Below are 10066 nucleotides of genomic sequence, written 5' to 3'. Positions count from 1 at the left end.
AGGTTGAATTTTCTGCAGAATTTCCAACTCAGCCCTACTTCATTAAACGTTTAGGGTTTTATGTTTTTACCCTAGGTATATAAATAAAACCCTAGCCACGTTTTTGAAGGTTGTCCATATTGTATTGTTGCTCATACATTGCTGTTTTGTGTGAATCTCGTGTGAGATCTTTGAGGAGCTTTCCTTTACACAAAACTTAGGGTTTTCATGGTGGAGATGATTTCAACATCTTGAAGATCATTACTGTTGCAACCATTGGAACTTAAAAAGAAAAGCAAGCGGGGAGCTTGTAGCTGATTGAGGAATTCAAGAAAGAAGTAGTCCGTGGATTCGAAGCCTGCGCGTGGTCGTGTCAGGAAGTTCTACTGGTGGGTAGCATTAGGAAGTCGAGCGGGGAGCTTGTAGTCCTTTTGTACGAACTTCAATTCTTTCATAGTGAATTCAGGTTAGCCTTGAGGATCGGTGGGTCAAATCCTCCCCAGGTTTTTACCGTGTGGTTTCCTGGGTGATCATATCTTGTGTTATTTATTTTCCGCTGCTTTATATCTTAATATGATTGTTTGGATTGTTTTAACCTATAATTGCTTAATTTGACTAAGTAACAACTTGGCTAATTAATCTAGGCTACGCAATCTGTGTGTGTTTAAGGGGTCTAAATTCCCAACACCAACTACCCTTTTAATACACATGCGATTTGTAATATATGCCAAATTGCCAACAAAAAATTACCCTTTCATTTATATAATGAATTCAAAGTAGTTAAATGCTTTATAACTATTTCTTTTTTCTTTTTTTAATTTGATTGCTATAGATGTTTTTAAGTTAATTTTTTTTATAGAGATAGAATTTAGAATTTGTAGCATCTACCCTATGATAATTATTCTTTACTATTAAACCAAGATACTATTAAAAAAAATTTGAGTGTAGGCAGGAGTTAAACTTTTCCCATTTGAGCAAACAAGAATCTAAGTTTAAATTTAATTGACATTATTCATATTTGAAAGTTTGAATGGACATATAGTCTTTGTTTTTTTTTTTTAAGAAGAAAATGGACATATAATATTATTTGCTATACTAGCATTACTGATGTTTGAATGTACTTAGAATCTTATTTGCACACAATATTTTTGGTCAACCATATTTTAAGCAATAGATCAAAGGTAGTATCTAGCAATAATTATATTCTTTGTGGTGCCTAGTGTATGTAGTTTGAACCCTACTTCTCCCATTAACTACCCATCTCAAAAAATATTGTCACTTTTAAGTTATGAATACTGCTACAGTCACAAACTATTTTATAACATTTTTACAAATTATTGATGTGATAAATTCTTATTGGTTCTCATCTGAGTCCATTACTAACATCATCTTCTCACTTACTAATAATCATTCACCACATCAAAAATTTGTAAAAAAGTTTCTAAAATAGTTTTTTTCCATAGTATTACTCAGAACCGAAACACAAACAATTCCCTATCATGATTATTGTACTGTACTCAAGGCCGCCTGAATAATAGATACAATTGATGCCATGCAATTGCCTAAGGCCCCCTAATAAAAGATGACCCCTACTTATAAAAAACAATTATATAACTATATATATATAATTCTAAAACAAAAGAAAAAATCTCTCATCTCTCTATCTCTCGGCCGATCCATCTATATTCTTACCTTTCTTTTTTTCATCTTGATTCTTAGTATTTTTCTATAAGCTTAGTCATTCTTTGTAAATTGTAATAACTTGAAATCATTCTTTGTTCACTGCCCTTCATAGTAGATTCAAGATTGAAGAGGGGCAGTGTGGGCATAGCATAGGTAACCCTTCTGGTCCTCTCCCTTTCTGTCTTTCCAATAATTAAGGTTGAAGAGTTTTCTTTTTATTCAATTAAATATTTTAAATTATATTTTTTAATCTACTTGATTGATAGGACAACACGCTGGTCTTGCTTAGCCCACATCACTGCACAGTCTACCCACAGGCCACATCATTGCACATGTCACAAGGCTATAAGCCCACAGTTCACAATTCACTGCTGGCCCCCACACACCACATGGCCACACACTAACCCACTCACACCCACACTCAATGTCACACCCACTATATCTTTTACTTTTTTATGCAAAATTTTTACTTTATCAATTATTATAAGTTATCACACCAATTAATAATTTGATGTATATCGTATCAACTCATTTGTATTATAGTGATTAATATCATTTTAAATAGATTTTAAGTAAAAAAAAAATTCAATTAATATTATTTAATTAATATTTAAATATAAAAAATGCCCCACTTAAAATTTTCGCCTAAGCCCCCAAAGTTGTTGAGCCACCCTGACTATACCTATAAGTTTTTTTATCACTAACATGTGCTACAGACATTTGAAACTTAGCTATGGAGTTCAGTACAGAAGTGTTTTTGCGTTAAACTTGGTGATTTGTACGATATCACTTTAAAGATAAATCATGCAGTTCTAGAATAAGCTACAACATTTTTACAAAAGTGATGACAATAATCTAATTTGGACACGACTATTGATTCCACATGGATTTAAAAAGATAAGAAATGTAATACATAACCTTCAACTTCTCTATATGGAAAGCAGGGTTGATGATCTTTCTGTGTTTAGCCCATTTCTCACCCTCGTAGTTTATTACTCCCATTGCAAGCAATCTGACAAGTGGATTTGGTTTGGGCCTCTGAAAGTCACCTATCCTGGTGAAAACATCTTTAATTTGTTCGGGGCTCGTAATGTTTATACGGGGTGTTGGGCCAAGCCATGTAAAAGAATTCTTGCCTGCATATGTTTATGAAGGTTGGAAGAAAATCCAATATTTTTAGTAAAATATCATGTCTACAACATTTTCTTAATAAATATTAAGTGAGAGTTTGTTACTAACTATTATTAATGGATAAAAAATCATTTCAATGGTTTATTTAAATTAGAACCAATAACACTAACTTTATCTCAAAAAAATTTTGACTTCACCGCTACCAATTTAGATTCTAGTTTATAGTTTAATCAATCGGTCTAGTTTGTCTGGTTCAAATTTAAGATTTTGGGCATAAGCTAATTCATAGTTGAAAGCTTTTAAACAGAAGTTACAGGACTTAAACAGCCATACATACTTTATTGCTAAGAAATGAGTGAGATATAATTTGTGTTTGCTGCAACAAAATCTTTAGATAATTAAGTTTATTGTAGACATACATACCATAACGCTTCACTGTGTGATGTTCAAAGGGGAGAACACGTGGCACAATATCATCAGAGAGTTCTATGTGTTTAGAACAAGCTAGCTTTATCATCATAGAGCTATCCTTCGTGTCCCCGAAGAAAAGTCTATAAGAATTGCCCACAAGACCTTGCTTTCTCAAGCACCTCTCTAAATATTTTGGTCTTAACCACACCCAATTCAGAATCATGCATGACAACGTTGTCATTATAACAAAAAGAACGGAGGTGGCAACTTTGTCCAGAGAAGTTTCCATTATTTTTTTTTTCTTTGTAGAGAGAGAGCTAGAGGTAGAAGAAAGTGAAGAAGAGATAAGAATGGACGTTTCTTCAACACATTTTTTTGTAGCCTTTTCTTTGCTGTCAACGTGCATAACTTGTCCTAAAGGATGAGGACAAAAAGTAAAAGACAAAATAAAACATTAAAAAAATGACATATATATAAACACCAGTTTCAAAGCACGCAGGTTGTGCATGTTTAGAAGCTCTTTTATTTTTATTTTTTTTTTATAAAAGTTAAAATTTTGAATCTATTATAATTTAGAAATATATATTTTTATTTTTCATATAAATAAAAATGATAAACTTTAGAAATAAGTAGTAACTGTAATTTTTTTTTAACATAAAGGGAAAAATATCCTAAATTTTAGAAGTTTTCTTTTTTAATTCAAAATGAAATTTGTTATTTGACATTTATGATCATATTTCTAAATGAAGTTACCGTCATTAATGGAGGTATTTTTGAATCATATAAAAGTCTAGTTGAAAAAAGAGAATCCTCTTATATAGAGTATAGATATAGATAAAGTTAATGATTTTTTATTATTTGGTTATGTCAAAAAAAGTGGAAAGAAAATAGAGGAAAAAATTAGAATAAAAAGAAGATTTTAGAAAATTTTATTTTTACAAACCAAATAGATAATTCGCACTCTTCTCTCTTTTTTGTACAATCAAATATAATGCTCCAAAGGTACACTTGCATGATGGTGGGCTGGTGCTGGTGCAACTGTTCATTCGACTAGAAAAATATATAAATAGAGCTCCAAGATATTTTTGTAAAAAAAACATCTTTTCATTGGATTTGTTGATAGGTTTCTCAATAACAACAAAATAAAAGAAAATAAAACACTGCGGATAGTAGTGTGTATGTATATTCAATGTATTCATAAAAAAAGAAGTGTATCTATATTCAATGTAGTTTATAAAAAAAATGACATCACCCATGATTCATGTGGTGCACATTGCATCATTGATTACATAACCTTCTAAGAAATAAAAAGTGCAAGGTAGCCCTTTTTACAATGAAAAAAGACAGATGGTTGAGTTAGGGCTGTCCAGACCCAATCGAAACTCGACAATCTGACCAAACCACCCGACACTAACCCGATTCTACCCGAACCAAAGGTCAAGTTAGTTGGTGACGAGTTTTCGTTCTCAAGGACCGACACTGGCGGGACGAGTGGTGGGTTTGCTTCTCCAAAACCCAAACAACCCGAACCCAATCGGAGCTATATAAAAAAATCCGACCAAATCCTGCAAAAACAAGCCAGTTCTGGCAAGATCTCAACTAGATCTGGTGAGATCTTGACTAGATCAGGCTAGATCTAAAGGGATTTAGCTAGATCCGGCCAAATTCCAACAATTTTTAGTGAAAACATGCATGTTCCAGTGAAAAAAAAATGCAAATTTTGGTGATAAAATGCAGATTCCGGCACCTTTTTCCAGATTCTAGTGATGGTTGAGCTAGGACTATCCAGACTCGACCGAAGCCTGACAACCCGACCAAACCACCTGACGCCGACTCAATTCCAGCCAGAACCAAAGGTCCAATTGGTTGACTGCGAGTTTCCGTTCTCAAGATTCAACACCGGCGGGTCAAGTGGCAGGTTTGCTTCTCTAAAACCGAAGCAACCAAAACCCGATCGGAGTTGTATAAAAAAATCCAACCAAATCTTGCAAAAACAAGCCGGATCCGGCGAGATCTCAACTAGATCTCTCGATTTTGACTAGATCCGGCTAGATCTAGAGGGATTTAGCCAAATCCGGCTAAATTCCAGCAATTTTTAGCAAAAACATGCATATGAAAAAAAAAAAATGCAGATTTCAACATTAAAATTCAGATTCCAGCGGCTTTTTCCAGATTTCGGTGACTTTTCTTTTTTCAAATTTTGATTACTTTTTTTTATTCTGGCGACCGACGCTCACCCTCACCCTAAAATGACTCGACCGATTTTTCCAACAATCGGTTTTGGGTTCCTCCAGCCTCCACCCGACGTTGACGGGTCGAGTCTGGGTTGGGTCCAAAACTGACCCAGCCCGACCTGTGGACAGGCCTAGGTTGAGCAACAACAATTTTATGTGGGCCACCATAAATATTTTGTCTCTCCTATTTTTGGCAATTGGATTGCTATGATTCAAATTTTTCTCCCTCCTATTTTGGCAATTGGATTGCCACAATTGGGGCTCATTTGGTAATGTTATTCTAGTAACATTTTTAAGTGTTGTGGAAATACATGTGGGTGAAAAAGTATTGTAAAAATACTTGTTGTGTTGTTTAAACAAAAAAAAAAATTGTTAAAACAACACAACCAAAGAAGCCCCAAAACTTTCTCTCCTCTTTTTGGTTAGTTAGGCAGTCAGATACATGCACAAAAATTAGGGAGCAATGGTATTGTCAAAAAAAAATTTTTCTCTTTCCTCCATCTAGTCACACCATTTCTCTCTCCTCGCCTACTTTTTCTCACAATTTCGGCAACATAATTGCTAATATTCACCTCTCTCCTCATGCTGTAGTACTTATATCACAAATAAACTCGAATTTAAGCAATATTTAGTCAAAAGACTCTCTATAAGCATTCATTTAGTATTTAACAAACTATCAACTAATATAGAAACCAAAAAAATAAAAATTAATATAACAAAATTATTAAGGGTTTTTTTTTAATTTATATTTTTTCTAATTTTTTTTTTTAAAAAATCATGACATAATTTCTTGATTAATTGGATATTCGATCATCTTAATCAAGAATAACGTTCTATGGAAGCAATATGTTATTTCTTCTATTTTCATCTTTGAGCCTTTTTAGATGGTAATCCTTGATCTTTGAGCTCTTTTTATCTTAAATTATGCATCAATTGTGAATAATTTTGCATATGGGATATGTAAATAAAAATGTGAAGCTTCTAAAGCAAGCTGGTACAAAAGGTTAGGGTAAAATATAGTTACAATTCCTTATGAATAATACATTAAGGGCATGTTTGGTATGGGTTAGGTTGGTTTCACTGGGCTGGTGGGTTGGATTGTTCATGCACACCTCTTCTTGTGCTCCATACGCCATCAGACATTCACAGTGCACACGAGTCACTAATATTGGGGACTCATGTTGGGAGTAGAAAACCAATAATGCTAGTATTCATGTATCACACATAAATACACACTTTTTCACAACTATTTTGCGTGGTAAATAGTGAGTAGTAGAGGAAAAATAATGAGTCCATATGATAGTGACGGACAGACAATTACAGTCTACCACGTAATATAATTGTGGCAAAGTCTGTGTTTGGTGTGATACTAGCATTGTTGGTAGAAAACTGGATATGGACAGAACTATCATTCAGACACTATAGGACTTTCGTTAAAGTTGTTTTCCTCAGTTTGTTTTTGGCTGGTGACCGTGAGGGATGAGTTTAAGGCATTGCCAAGTAAGATCATTATGTTAAAAACAGACTATTCGTGGCTTGACTCGAATCTTTTGGCATAGAATATAAGTCAGACAATGTTAGGTGAATGTTCATTGTGATAGACGAAAGTAAATGGTTGATTTATTGCATTGTAGGCATTGTTAATTTACAGTTTAATCACCTAAAATAGTTATTATCGGTCTTAATGTCTTTTTCTTTTTATCTTAAAGTTTTCACTTCACCTTAATAAGCGCACTTAATTTGTAAATGCCGTCTCTCTTTTTTGTCTGATGAGATAGAGAGAAATTCGGCAGCCGTCTCTATTTTGTTCTTCCTTGCTTTTTTAATTAATTAAAATAAGAGCATAACAATGTCTTTTAATTTAAACTCACTTGGCACTGTACAAATCATTCTCAATTGTAGCTCATTTTTGTAGCAATGGCAATTACGGCACCGTCACCCACTTCTCTAGTTTTCAATGTTCGGAGATGTGAACCAGAGCTGGTTGTTCCAGCTAAATTAACTCCCCATGAATACAAACAACTTTCAGATGTGGATGACGGAGAAAGACACCATGTTCCGGCCATAATGTTTTGTCGCTATGATCAGTCATTGGAAGGAAAAGATCCTGTGAAGGTCATTAGAGAGGCAATTGCACGGACGCTTGTGTTTTACTACCCATATGCAGGTAGGCTTAGGGAAGGTCCTGACGCCAAGTTCATGGTAGAATGTACTGGTGAAGGTGTGATGTTCATTGAAGCTGATGCTGATGTTACACTGGAGGAGTTTGGTGATGCACCTCATCCTCCATTCCCGTGTATAGACGAGCTCATTTTTGAAGTTCCCGTTTTTGAAGTTCCTGGCTCCGGAGGGTTGGTTAATTGCCCGTTGTTGGTTTTCAGGTAATGTGTGCTTGAGAAATGCACTTCAAACGCTCTTCTATCAAATTTTTTAAGCAACTTACCTCATTAATTATAATCACACTATCTCTCTTTTTCTTCTAATTTTTGTGTGTGCGCACGCATGTGTGTGAAAGTCCGGTGTACTACTATTCTCCCTTCTTATATAAGGGTTAACCTTACCTATGAGTCTTACATATCAATAATTGAATTATCTTTATCTTATTTGATTTGGAATTTTTTTTTTAAATGAAGGTACTGACAAAACTCATATTTTTGTACTAAAATATACCAAAATTATTTAATTTGTCTATGCATATATATACAAGTGATCCATTAGCCCTATATATGTAATAACTCACATTTTAGTTGTCAAGAGCATTACAACTTAATAACTTTGACTGATCATTTTACAAGATTAATCAATGTTCAAATCTCCCCTCCACCACTTGTAACAATTTGTCCAAGAAAAACTCACACTTAAGCTACTAACAATAATAGAACACATGAGTACAAATTCTTTATTTGCATGGTTCCTAATGGCTTTGATTACCTTACACTCTCTTGTACACTGTCCATACACAATATCACTTATAGATCACTTATAGATCACTTATAGATCTTTTGGTGATAAAAGGTCCACCTTTTCTTACCATGGTGCATTCCTACTTTGTGTCAGACATAACACGTACAAGATTTGAAGCTTTGGATTTTGGGTTGGGCAAAGCAGCCTTTGGTGGACCAGGTAAGATTTTTCCAGAGCCAGGCCTTGACCCTGCAAACAACTACATGCCAATGAAGAATAGTCAAGGAGATGAGGAAATTATGGTGCCAATGTGCTTGCCAACTTTAGCCATAGAAAGATTTGTGAAGGAGCTAGATAGCATCTTGGGAGACCACTGAGATAGCAGTACAACTTCTTAAGTAATCGCGAAATGACTAGTGCACACAAGTTATTGCACTCAAAGTTGTGTGTAATAATTTAAGACGAAGTCACAAATTTCAATTTAAAAAAATTTTACACAATTTTTTGTGTAATAAACATTGCTCTAAGTAATCATATCTTTTCAGTACTTATGGGGACTAATATGTGATATGAAAACAAAATGCATAATCTTATTTCTATGATATTTTTGGGGTATATGATATATACTTCCAATGATTCTGGAAATTCATTTTGATAGTTACTATTTTAACCACTCATGCATGGTTAAGATTATGTTGGTATATATTGTATCCCGGTCCAAAAATATATATAGAGATATCACGTACAAAACAATAGTCATGCATTGATGTTTTATTATTGGGTAATTGCTAATGCGTGCACCTTATTACTCACGCCGTACACGTAATTTAACTTTTAGACTTAAATCGTGGCTTTGAAGTTACAATTTCAGTTCAAATATCAAAATATGAGTGATATGTGTCATAGGCAGTGTGTTATAAACACTACCCTTTATTATTAGATAAGCAAGTTTGTCTTTAAATTTTCACTTGTGTTTCTTTCTTTCAATGTGGAAGATAGTCATTTCCCTCTACTCTCCTCTCCACTACTCTCCTCCACTTTACTCACCCCAAACTTCCAAACAAAGCATTAGTTATAAGTTGTATGGACTAGATCTTCTTTTCTTTTCTGTTTCCTTTTCATTTTTCTTTTTCTTTTCGTAAGAATTAGGGTTAAACCCGTAAATTGACAAAAATTAATAACAAAAAAGTAAAAAAATAAAAAATCTTCACAATCCCCACCTTCTTCTAAAAAAACCATCCCACCTTCTTTTTAAAAAAAAAAAAACACCGTACGGTTTTCTATTAAAAAAAAAACTATCCCAATTTCTATAAAAAAAAAAAATACCCCACCTTCTTAAAAAATAACCCACCCACGGTTTCATAAAAAATAAAAATTAAAATTAAAAAGCCCCATATCACATAAAAAATAATAATAAATAACTAAACATATTTCAATGCTATTGGTGTTATTTTTTTAGAGCTAGCTTTATGATACTTTTGGCCATACTAAAAGTTCTAAACATGCAATTTTTGTGGGAAAATAAGTGTAAATCTCAAATAATAAGTAAAAAATTATAACACTAATCCAAAAAAAAGAGCCTCATTACACACGCGGAGCACATGTGATAAGGCTAGTATACTATATGTTCATACATTTATAGCTTGTTTGGATAGAGAGGGAGTAGAGTAGAGAGAGGGAGAGTAAGTTAAATTACTTTATTTGAGTGTTTTTTAAGGGAGAAG

The 10066-nt window shown here is 33.6% G+C and overlaps 1 protein-coding gene across 1 annotated transcript; it reads left to right on the top strand.

The window, feature by feature from the left end:
- Positions 1-7355: 7355 nt before the first annotated feature.
- LOC136064725 (benzyl alcohol O-benzoyltransferase-like) lies at positions 7356-8719 on the top strand. The gene is made up of 2 exons (XM_065766816.1): positions 7356-7819; positions 8425-8719. Exons 1-2 carry the CDS (start codon positions 7356-7358, stop codon positions 8717-8719), a joined length of 759 nt encoding a protein of 252 aa, XP_065622888.1.
- Positions 8720-10066: the final 1347 nt, after the last annotated feature.

This window comes from Quercus suber, unplaced genomic scaffold (assembly GCF_002906115.3).
Source record: "Quercus suber isolate HL8 unplaced genomic scaffold, Cork oak 2.0 scaffold_24, whole genome shotgun sequence".
Taxonomy (NCBI): Eukaryota; Viridiplantae; Streptophyta; class Magnoliopsida; order Fagales; family Fagaceae; genus Quercus; species Quercus suber.
The sequence above is the reverse complement of the archived record's forward strand: the minus strand, read 5'-3'. Positions and strand labels throughout refer to the sequence as shown.

Coding starts and splice junctions, on each gene's coding strand:
- LOC136064725 (XM_065766816.1), top strand. CDS start 7,356: ATGGCAATTACGGCACCGTCACCCACTTCTCTAGTTTTCAATGTTCGG. Junction 7,820..8,424: donor TGCCCGTTGTTGGTTTTCAG/GTAATGTGTGCT, acceptor GATCACTTATAG/ATCACTTATAGATCTTTTGG.